The sequence below is a fragment of the Barbatula barbatula genome (assembly GCF_947034865.1).
Source record: "Barbatula barbatula genome assembly, chromosome: 16".
Taxonomy (NCBI): Eukaryota; Metazoa; Chordata; class Actinopteri; order Cypriniformes; family Nemacheilidae; genus Barbatula; species Barbatula barbatula.
In genome coordinates, this window is record NC_136779.1 from 4,093,295 (window position 1) to 4,104,853 (window position 11,559).

The 11,559-nt window shown below is 37.9% G+C and overlaps 1 protein-coding gene across 1 annotated transcript; it reads left to right on the forward strand.

Moving 5' to 3' along the window:
* On the forward strand, positions 1–11,237 carry pmp22b (peripheral myelin protein 22b). The gene is made up of 5 exons (XM_079476995.1): positions 1–216; positions 696–783; positions 889–982; positions 6,723–6,863; positions 9,071–11,237. Exons 2-5 carry the CDS (start codon positions 706–708, stop codon positions 9,229–9,231), a joined length of 474 nt encoding a protein of 157 aa, XP_079333121.1. The 5' UTR covers positions 1–216; positions 696–705; the 3' UTR covers positions 9,232–11,237.
* The last annotated feature ends 322 nt before the right edge of the window (positions 11,238–11,559 follow it).

Genomic DNA, 11,559 nt, shown 5'->3' on the forward strand with positions numbered 1-11,559 from the left:
GCTGTCACAGAGGGGCGCGCCCCGACGCGATCCACGCAAAGAAAGGGCGTTACGCTTCCATAACGAGACTCTTTAAAACTGCTGCTCCGTACACAATATTAATGTAGTCACAGAGATCTGGACTTTGGAAATAACGCTGTAACTTTGGCACCAGTGACGCGGCTATATTTCGGCGTTTCTATCCGTTTTTGTGGACTTACTTTCGCTTTGCTCTCAGTAAGTTGGATCGGCAGTTTACAAAACTGCGTTGCTTGTTTATGGGTGTAGAAAATAATCTAGAATGGACTGTAATGTTTGTTTTTGAGATTAACGAAGAGGCTGAAACTGCTTAGTTCCTGCATTAAGTAGCATTTAGTATGTGACTTGTATGGAGATGCGCACGTCTGTCGACTAAGTGTAGTCTTTACTCATGTGACAAAAATGATGGTAAAAAGATGTGTGTAGAACAGAAAGGGTTATTGATATTTTAAAAGTCACTGATTCACGGGAAACCATGATCCCACTGGTTCAGCACTACCGACTTTAAAAAATGAAAGAATACTTTGTATCAAAAGATAATGTGTGGCATGTAACCGCCTGAAACGCCTCTAGCGAATTAAACGTCTGAATGCGTCATACACTATATGTATTTCAATTTCGGTGCTGTGTTTTTAAAACCGAACTCTATAAACAAAACACTTTCTATGTTTGTACAGAGGAAACATCATGTTGCTCCTGTTATTGGGAATCGTCGTCCTGCACATCGCAGCGCTCGTTCTGCTGTTAGTCTCCACTATTGTCAGCGTAAGTAAAGATCAAGACATCATTACTTTTAAACAAAACATTAATATCATCATAAAAGTATGTATGTAAACCCCTTGTTGATCTGTGTTTTGTCTCCTCTGACAGGCATGGGTTGTTAACCCAGCCAGCAGCTCGGACCTCTGGACAAACTGCACCACTTTGAATCAAATCTCTAAATGTGACCCTGCAGATTCTGGAGGTACAGTATGACCCCAATGCATCAAATGGGACACTACTACATATGACTATTCGAAGTGCAGCTTAAAATAACTTTAAACACGAATGGTTACCCAATAGTGTGCATGCCTCTCTATAAAGGGTTAACGTGGTACCCTCGGTATATTACACATCACAGAGGTCCCGAACTTTGCATGACTGTCAAATCCCCTCCGTCTGTTTTTTACACTTGGTAGTGGGTGTGCCTCCTCACACCTATATACTGCCATCTAGGGTTGGGAATGCAAGCTTGCGCTTTTAACCCACAGCAGATCCCTCTTCATCAAGCTCATGCAGACTGTATAAATAGTCCGGCTGCCGGGGCCGAGCCCGGCCCCTTGTTTGGGAGAAGAGTGTGTTGTAGAAAGGTTTAACAACATATGGGGTGGGGCGAGCATGTCGAGCAGCTTGGATGTAGACCGATCTGTGCGCGCTGGAGCGACAGTGTAGCATCAGGTCACGTTGAGCGTTGAGTCACACCCATGCCAGTGACACACTGTTAACAAATGCAAGAATGCAGCCAGTTTAACAGAGAGTCTCGGAAATGTATAACCTGGCAAACACGTGACTGAGATTCTGTCACAGAACAAATTTGTTTTGTTGCTATTTTTGACTTGGCTACCAAATAGGACTGCTGTGTGGTGCACGGCATAAAATTATATACAGTAGAAATATAAATAGGATACGCTTTCTTAATCATAGCATTTAAGAGGTTAAAGGTAATACTGATTTTAAAGTACTTGACTTTTATGCTTTGCACTGTTACTGTATTGGCTGTTCTTGAAGGGTGGAGATGATGTCATAGTTTTAGAGCAAGAACCGCCTCTCTGTGCAGTTGGGTAATGGAGGCACAACCCAAATGCTTTGCTGTGTTATTTCTCTTTCGGTTGGCGTAGCAGCTATGATGTGTTGTGTTTGTTTAGGGCGTGGCATGGTGTGGTGAGGGGGCGGGCACAGAGGGCTTTTCTGTCCTGCCCTCCTGTGCTTGCTGAGCTTCTACTGCGCAGTTGGAAAAAGGGCGTTTTTTTATTTTTCACATTTGACATTTTCACACGTGCAGGCCAGCACAGTAACAAACCACATTGAAGTGTGCTTTACAGTAATGGTCTCTGTGAACTCTATTATAGTTCAGACCTTTTTCGATGTTGCCTGCTCTCGATCCAAGCAACTAAACCGAATGCAAAATCAACCTAAGATAACCTAAATGATCGAACGATAAGGAGAGAGCGATAAGGAACATGCCGGCAGCTAAAGCATGCAAGAAATCTTAATTCTGATACGAGAATATGTTTCACAATAAACCTGTTATTTTATCATCTGCTAAAAGACACGTTCATCACACCCAGGGCCATATGGACATACACCCTCATAATGCAAACACGAAGCGGTCTATCCTGGAATACATCACTGTTCTTGATATCCTCATGTAGGACGCGTGACTGCAGACTCAAATACACTTGTAGTCAAGCACAAAACCACACCTAATTTTAGGAAACTACAAATGCCATTGCAGTACGGGAAGGAAAAGACTGTCTGTTTACTTCATGTGAGGATAGATAAACCTAGGCATATTTTTTTTTAGGATGATAGATTACAGTGGTTGAATGGAGGTTTGTTTCTATTTTTACTTCATTGTTGAGAGATAGCCTACAGTAAGAGTTAATTGTACCATTTGTCAAGTGGGTGTGGTAGGCCCACAGATAGCAGCAAAACATCATATTTATGGATGTGTGCTAGAATAGTCTCCTCACATGATGAAACGTGAAAAAACAACAAATGCCATTTCCACAACTCTTTTCATTCTGAGACGTTTACAAGCGCACGCCATTTGAGTTACTTTGCCCTTTTAGGGATGCATGTTTGAGTTTCACAGTTTTATTGGTAATGAGATCCTTGTTAAGATTTTGGAACATTTATGTTAATATTGCCAATGTTTTCATGCCAATATACAAATGAAGTCAGTGTTTGCTGACTAGTTTATTCACCTCTCTATCAGATTTTAGGATTCGTTTGCACATTACAAAGGTAATATTGCATAGCTCTTATACACGCAAATAGAAGTTATTCAAGAATCAAAAGATAAGACTCTTTGAATTAGAGTAAAGAAGTAAAATGTGATTCTGCTATGATTTGGAGTAAAGTCTGACTCTGTTTACATCTGGAGTAAAGTCTGATTCTTAGTTAGTCTGGAATAAAGTATGATTCTGTTTTAGTCTGGAATAAAGTCTGATTCTGCGTTAGTCTAGAATAAAGTCTGATTCTGTTTTAGTCTGGAATAAAGTCTGATTCTGCGTTAGTCTAGAATAAAGTTTGATTCTGTTTTAGTCTGGAATAAAGTCTGATTCTGCGTATAAAGTTTGATTCTGTTTCTTTCTGGAATAAAGTCTGATTCTGCGTTAGTCTAGAATAAAGTCTGATTCTGTTTTAGTCTGGAATAAAGTCTGATTGTGCGTATAAAGTTTGATTCTGTTTCTTTCTGGAATAAAGTCTGATTGTGCATTAGTCTGGAAGAAAGTCTGATTCTGTTTTAGTCTGGAATAAAGTCTGATTGTGCGTTAGTCTGGAATAAAGTCTGATTCTGCTTTAGTCTGCAGTAAAGTCTGATTCTGTGTTAGTCTGAAGTAAAGTCTGATTCTGCTATAATTTGGAGTAAAGTCTGATTCTGCTTTAGTCTGCAGTAAAGTCTTATTCTGCTTTAGTCTGCAGTAAAGTCTGATTCTGCTTTAGTCTGAAGTAAAGTCTGATTCTGTGTTAGTCTGAAGTAAAGTCTGATTCTGCTATAATTTGGAGTAAAGTCTGATTCTGCTTTAGTCTGCAGTAAAGTCTGATTCTGCTTTAGTCTGCAGTAAAGTCTGATTCTGTGTTAGTCTGAAGTAAATTGTGATTCTGATATGATTTGGAGTAAAGTCTGATTCTGTTTAAGTTTGGAGTAAAGTCTGATTCTGAATTAGTCTGAAGAAAAGTCTGATTCTGCTATGATTTGGAGTAAAGTCTGATTCTGCGATAGTCTGGAATAAAGTATGATTCTGTTTAAGTATGGAGTAAAGTATGATTCTGTTATAGTCTGGAATAAAGTCTGATTCTGCGTTAGTCTGGAATAAAGTTTGATTCTGTTTTAGTCTGGAATAAAGTCTGATTCTGCGTTAGTCTGGAATAAAGTCTGATTCTGTTTTAGTCTGGAATTAAGTCTGATTCTGTTTTAGTCTGGAATAAAGTCTGATTCTGTTTTAGTCTGGAATTAAGTCTGATTCTGTTTTAGTCTGGAATAAAGTCTGATTCTGCGTTAGTCTGGAATAAAGTCTGATTCTGTGTTAGTCTAGAATAAAGTCTGATTCTGCGTTACTCTGGAATAAAGTCTGATTCTGTTTTAGTTTGGAATAAAAGTCTGATTCTGCGTTAGTCTGGAATAAAGTCTGATTCTGTGTTAGTCTGGAATTAAGTTGGATTCTGCGTTAGTCTGCAGTAAAGTGTGATTCTGCTATGATTTGGAGTAAAGTCTGATTCTGCTTTAGTCTGCAGTAAAGTGTGATTCTGCTATGATTTGGAGTAAAGTCTGATTCTGCTTTAGTCTGCAGTAAAGTCTGATTCTGCTTTAGTCTGCAGTAAAGTCTGATTCTGCTTTAGTCTGCAGTAAAGTCTGATTCTGCTTTAGTCTGCAGTAAAGTCTGATTCTGTGTTAGTCTGCAGTAAAGTCTGATTCTGTGTTAGTCTGCAGTAAAGTGTGATTCTGTGTTAGTCTGCAGTAAAGTTTGATTCTGTGTTAGTCTGCAGTAAAGTCTGATTCTGTGTTAGTCTGCAGTAAAGTTTGATTCTGTGTTAGTCTGCAGTAAAGTCTGATTCTGTGTTAGTCTGCAGTAAAGTGTGATTCTGCGTTAGTCTGCAGTAAAGTGTGATTCTGCTATGATTTGGAGTAAAGTCTGATTCTGCTTTAGTCTGCAGTAAAGTCTGATTCTGTGTTAGTCTGCAGTAAAGTCTGATTCTGCTTTAGTCTGCAGTAAAGTCTGATTCTGTGTTAGTCTGAAGTAAAGTCTGATTCTGTGTTAGTCTGCAGTAAAGTGTGATTCTGCTTTAGTCTGCAGTAAAGTCTGATTCTGTGTTAGTCTGCAGGAAAGTCTGATTCTGCTTTAGTCTGCAGTAAAGTCTGATTCTGTGTTAGTCTGCAGGAAAGTCTGATTCTGCTTTAGTCTGCAGTAAAGTCTGATTCTGTGTTAGTCTGAAGTAAAGTGTGATTCTGATATGATTTGGAGTAAAGTCTGATTCTGCTTTAGTCTGCAGTAAAGTCTGATTCTGTGTTAGTCTGCAGTAAAGTCTGATTCTGCTTTAGTCTGCAGTAAAGTCTGATTCTGTGTTAGTCTGCAGTAAAGTGTGATTCTGCTTTAGTCTGCAGTAAAGTCTGATTCTGTGTTAGTCTGCAGGAAAGTCTGATTCTGCTTTAGTCTGCAGTAAAGTCTGATTCTGTGTTAGTCTGCAGTAAAGTGTGATTCTGCTTTAGTCTGCAGTAAAGTCTGATTCTGCTATGATTTGGAGTAAAGTCTGATTCCATTTAAGTCTGGAGTAAAGTCTGATTCAGTGTCTATAAGGGTAGCGTTAGACACAGCTGAACATGAGATGAAAGAGAGAGAGAGGTAGAAACCTGATGCTACCGGAATGACCCTCAGATAAGAAATAGACACGCTGGACGATCCACGCATTCCAATTATTTCTGCTCGGGCACATAGACGAGGCAAAGACTTAGAAAAGCTTAAGTATACTCACAGTAAAACGGTCTCATGTTTTGGAGGAACAGCAGGAATGCATTCTCCTTTATTGAAGAATATTGCTGAAATTGGATTATTTGGCAATCTGTTGTCCATTACACTGAACGTGTCACCCTAGCATACAGATGGCATGCATATGGAACATTCCAGGACACAATGCACGCTACACATTGAACTAAAACATCTGCCGTGCCTTTCCTTATCGGTCGCAAACTCATACAAGCCAGTCCCACAGTACACTATTGACTTTAGTTGCAAGACGGATGTCTAAACAGGCTACTTTTTTGTCCACGGGATCAATGCGCAAAAGTTTCCTGGAATGCAGGAAATACTAATGCAAGATGCAAAAAAAAAAACGTTCTCCTGTTCACACTTGTGATAGGTTGTAAAGACTATGAATCAGGAATAATTATGACAAGTGGCAGGCTTTTAAAGCCATCAAATGCAGGTAGCATGGAGTTAATGTTCCTGCCGTTTTGTTTTGGTCTTGGGACATCAAGACAGAATCAATATCAGGTACCGGTATCCTGCTAAGAGCTTTTAGGAACAGAATCCTCATTACGTGATCGCTCGATGCATTAAGGGTTCCTGGCAGGTTGAGAGCTTGTGCATTCTCTTGTGACTTGTACACCCATAACAGTACATCAAAGCTTTGAATGCAATCTCTTGACAAGAATTACAAACCGAAAATTTTTGCTGACACGTCCGAGCTCTAACATCAATAATAAATATATATCAGAGTTGCACTGCAAATGATCAAGTACAGTCAGAAGTTGTACTGTATAGAGCAGTTATTGATTGACAATAGCAGATGAGCTATAGACTTGAAGCAAAGGAGCTGCTCATTTTAAATAGTTTAATGCTTCAAGAACAAGCATTTGTCTATAGAGCTCAAACTCCCTTAAGTGGTTTCTGGAACAAGTGAATGCACTAATGTGTTGAAATGCTTCTCTGTCTGTATTGCAGTTTGGATTCAGGCAGTCCAAGCCCTCATGATCCTGTCCATCGTCTTCAGCGTGCTGTCTCTGTTCCTGTTTTTCTGCCAGCTTTTCACGCTTAAGAAGGGCGGACGCTTCTTCCTCACTGGGGCCTTCCAGATCTTGGCTAGTGAGTATCATGATATAAGCAAGAGGTTTATCCGTTTGGTTGTTTGCAGATGGTAATGATGTTGACATAAAATGCTCACATGCTCGGTGCTAATTGGTAGAAATTAAATATTAATTGCATTAAATTTTCATGGCACTAAACTGTAAAATTGATGGGTTGTTTTTAACCCATGGTAGGGTCAAATATGACCGGTTGGTCATCAAAATAAAATGATGTTCAGTATAAGTATTTTGAAGTTAAAGTAAATTTCTTTACAAAATAGATACACTGGCAGAAAACAATTAGGTAGAGTTAAATGTTTTGTACCTCTAACATGTAACAAAATGCAAAAAATCTGACTGTCAAGCGATTAATCGTGATTAATTGCATTCAGAATAAACGTTTGTGTTTACAAAATAGATTTTGAGTATATAAACACGCGTACAAGTTTAAAATGTTTATTAATTTGTATACTTTGTATTTTTCTTAAATATATGCATGTACTGTACTGAATATGCACAGTGCACAGACATATGTAATGTAAACACAAACTTTGTTCTGGATGCGATTAATCACGATTAATCATTTGACTGCTCTTATCCAAATAAAACCGGACAACCCTGAGAAATTTTGCAGAATTAAACATATTTAATAGTCAGTTGACACATTACTTTTGGCACCTCCTTTAGAATTGTGACAATAAATAGTGAAACTAATTTGTAAGAAAATTATAAAACTAAATACTACAAGCTCAATGAAAATGTATCTTATTCTCAAAACTCAAAACACTTTTATTAAAAAAAGTTACAAATGTTATTAACTTGGTATACACACGTTATCTCAGATCCATTAGCATTCGTTAAAAACACATTAAAGTGGTCTACATCGGAACCATTCTGTTTCTATGGCGATGCATCAGCTAATATTGTGCCAAATGAAAGGATTTCTCTGGCCTTGGTGTTGTTTGTCTAAATGAGTCCTGTCAGCTCTCATTACACAACAAACAGTGCAGGAAAACCTTGAATGTGCTCAGTGTTTGTCACGGACCGACTTCCTGCAGGTAATTCGGTTACAATTTCTAAAGATTAAATGACGCAGCACACAGTTATAAATAGGCACCAAAATGAGCAAACATCTCTCTCACCACAACAGTACGTTTAAGATCAGATAGGAAAAGATTATTCACCATAACTAGAAATACAAACCCGGAAGCTGTAAAATGGCAGCTCGCGTTCTAAATGAGACTACATTTAATTTGATTTTCAGGATGTAATGAAGATGAACCATTAATATAATATTATAAATAGTTCCGTGGGCATCACAGAGGCTGCTTGAACTTTCAGCAGATACTAAGGGCTTTCAGAGTTCATATCAATGAATTGCATCGAGAGAGGACGGATGGTCCAATTAAAAGCTAAATGTCAGAGGAAAGCTGAGGGTGTAACAGCACAAAGCCAGACAGTCACAGGTGCCCACTGGTTTGGCACTGGACACACGGCCGATATCACAAGACGAAATGTCAAGACTGGCACTCAGGGGGTGGCCTGTGGTCCGCATGATTGAAAAGAGACGCCTGAAAATGCCTGGTCATGTTTCTGCCCTCACACAGACACAATAGATACAGACTAGGTCAAAGGTAGCATGAAAGCGACTGTAAAGTTCACTGATGTTGTCAGTGTCTGATAATGTGTGTTGTAAGGGAGGATGGCGTCCGTTATTTGTTTACATGAGTGCAAGCTGGAAAAGTACATCTTAAACATAAAATACATTTCTTCCCAAACATTTAAAACAACAAGTGCATCATTTTAGACATGCATTCAATATTAATCATAAACCCTATAAAAGGGTTTTTATTGCTTTAAAAAAAACAAAAGTCAAAGGTTTGGACATTTTATATTATTAATATAATTAATCGTTTTTGTGGTATAAACTATGACGTAAAGAATGAAATAACATTTTCAGACCGCCACCTTAAACCGAATTGAAGGAACAGTATTGAATTCAAACTATTAGGCTAAACATTGTTTTGTAAAGCATTTCATGTATCGGCACAATTTGTAGGCCTAAAAAAGACTTGATGTTAAAACGTTTTCAAGAAACATAAATTCATTCCATGTTTAAAATATCGACAAATTCATAATAAGAATATTATTTAAATTATTGATGTAATTTAGAAAATATTGAAGGACTGTTTCTAACGAAATCTAACCATCTTTTCTCTCCTCCAGGTCTTTTCGTTATGTGTGGAGCTATCATTTATACGATTATGAACAGCGAATGGGTCCATCCTACATTGGATTACGGCTTTTCCTACATCCTGGCTTGGGTGGCCTTCCCTCTTGCCTTTATAAGCGGTTTAATCTACGTCATTTTGAGAAAACGGGAGTGAGGTGGCGCTCCCCGGTGGTCGTCGCCTGAAAATTAAGCTTTGAAGCCAAAGTATCGCACTGCAACCGCAGAAAACAAATCCCGCAGTATCTTCATCACGGGGCGTCAGTCAAAAATCTACCCCACTGCCACCCCACAAAGACATGTTCAATACTGTCATCATCTGAAGATGTATATAGTATCTATGGTTTTAAACCTATTTATAACACTTTTTACATATATGTACATAGTATTTTATGTTTGCTCGTTTGACAACGAACCTCTGATAAGCTTTAAGTGCCTAGAGCGTGTGTTTGTCTCAGAAACGTGCCTCATTAGCCATAATGTGTGTTTGTGTCGTTTTATTTCCTTAAACTGCCAACAATACATATAAAAACGGTTTCTGAGGTATTTTAACCAAAGTGCATGTATTACATTTTTAGGGAAAGTGACGTGCTTTCAGTGAAGCTGAGAATTCATAGATGAAGAAAGAAGTAACCATGTTTAGTAAAGCTGTTTTATCCTAATAATTTTAAACGCTTTTATTCTGTTTTCCAACAAAATGGTGCTATGTATTTACCATTCCTTCGACTAATAGCCATTCAGCCTTTTAGAAGATAGGCTAACATGACTGAAAGTCCAAATTCGAACACCTTTGAATAGATGAAATATATTGTTCTTGTGCCTATTTGATGCTGTACATACAGCACTTACCAAAAGTTTCATTTTATACTAAACAAACAAAACATGTTTTGAGTAACACGTTAGTTTCGGGAGACGGAAGATTAGGAACTACCATAGTGCCGATTCATTTTAGTGGAGTTTCTGAAGTTACTTTAAGAGCAGTATTAACAGCAGGATTTGAGAAAAGAAGTCATTCGTTCTGCGTAATAGACGTTGGTTGTGTGTCGCGTTGTAAACGTGGAAATGTGAAGCGTATTGAGTGAGTTCATTTGTTAGCCATGTGCTTGCATCACAATCAGGGCATTACGTCATTTCATTCTCGAGGCGGAGACTCTGCATATTAACAGCAGACTTTAAGAATAAAAATATAAAAATATTGATCTATAGCCCCTCTCTTTTTCAATACTTGAAATATAACTCGCTTCAATATTTACCAACCTGGGATGCTGTGTTTCCACTCTACAACTTACAGTCATTTACAACGTAGGCCTACTGTATACTATGTGATTGTATTAAAATCAACTTATTACGTATCATTTTAAACATGTAAAGGCCCTGAACTGAGGACCATGTATTAGACGTTTATTAAATGGCTTTACCTGCAACACTGAAATAAATTGTTTTGTTATGATGAGTTGATTATGATGCCTTTATAGTTGAAATCGATACAGTGTGGGTCAATGAATGTCTATATATATCCCCATCTGTCTGTTTAGCAAATTTTGCGCATTTAGCTTGTCATTAGGGCAGAATACTTAAGGTACAAATGAACATTTGAACACCTTAAGGTTTACTAATATGTAAAGTATCTATCTGGGTAGATAAGATACAGAGATACTGTACGTTTCCAAATGATTTAAAGAGTGCAGCCTAAGAACCTCAAGCTAAATGTATGTGTTTTTGCCAAGTTTGTTTCTGACACCGCAGAGTTCATTTTTAAATACGTGTGTGTGAATGAATTTAGTGATTTACAAACGCATTAAAGTGTTCGTACATAATCATTATTTGGGCTATTCTAACATGGGACCAGCACTCAGAGAATGCTGCATGTGCTCTTTTCCCATCATAGAAATAAATGACAAACATTAAAACATTACTTGATTTCTCGAATAAATAAAGTGTTGTACTAATTTGTCAACTAAAGGGTTTCAAACATTGTAATATTTTTTATTTGCTCATTCTAAAAACATCTGTGAAGGAAACTCGTACTACCGTGTATGGAGTCTGAAGGAGTGTGACCTCTGATGAAGACCGTTTTATTTAGTCTGTGCCTCTGATTCACTTAATTGTAAAAGCTTGTGTTTGTGTGTTCATTAAAACAATTAAAAATACATATTGCCTGCCGGATAATTGTTTGCCTTTTTACTACACATCTATAAAAGTACAAGTAAACTACAGAGTAAAAACTGAAGGGTGCCTAAAGTTGTGGTACTCGTCTGGTGGGCCAAAAACAGAAAATGAATAGTAAAAAACAATATGTCACTGTAATAGGTGGCCCTTTGTTTATGGGAAATGTATAATCTTAAACCACTAAAGAGGAATTTATGGAAGTGGTGCCACATTTTGGTAGATTTTTAATAGTGCAGCCGGTCAAGCGAAAGGCTGCCATCTGGTGTTGAAAATAAAAAGTACACTGAGTAAAAGTTTTTTTCCGAGGGCCTATTTC

Bases quoted from the DNA above. Each gene is read 5' to 3' on its own strand.
- pmp22b (XM_079476995.1), top strand. From the start codon at position 706: ATGTTGCTCCTGTTATTGGGAATCGTCGTCCTGCACATCGCAGCGCTC. The intron at 784-888 runs GTAAGTAAAGAT...CTCCTCTGACAG, and splicing joins TAGTCTCCACTATTGTCAGC to GCATGGGTTGTTAACCCAGC. The intron at 983-6,722 runs GTACAGTATGAC...TCTGTATTGCAG, and splicing joins TGACCCTGCAGATTCTGGAG to TTTGGATTCAGGCAGTCCAA.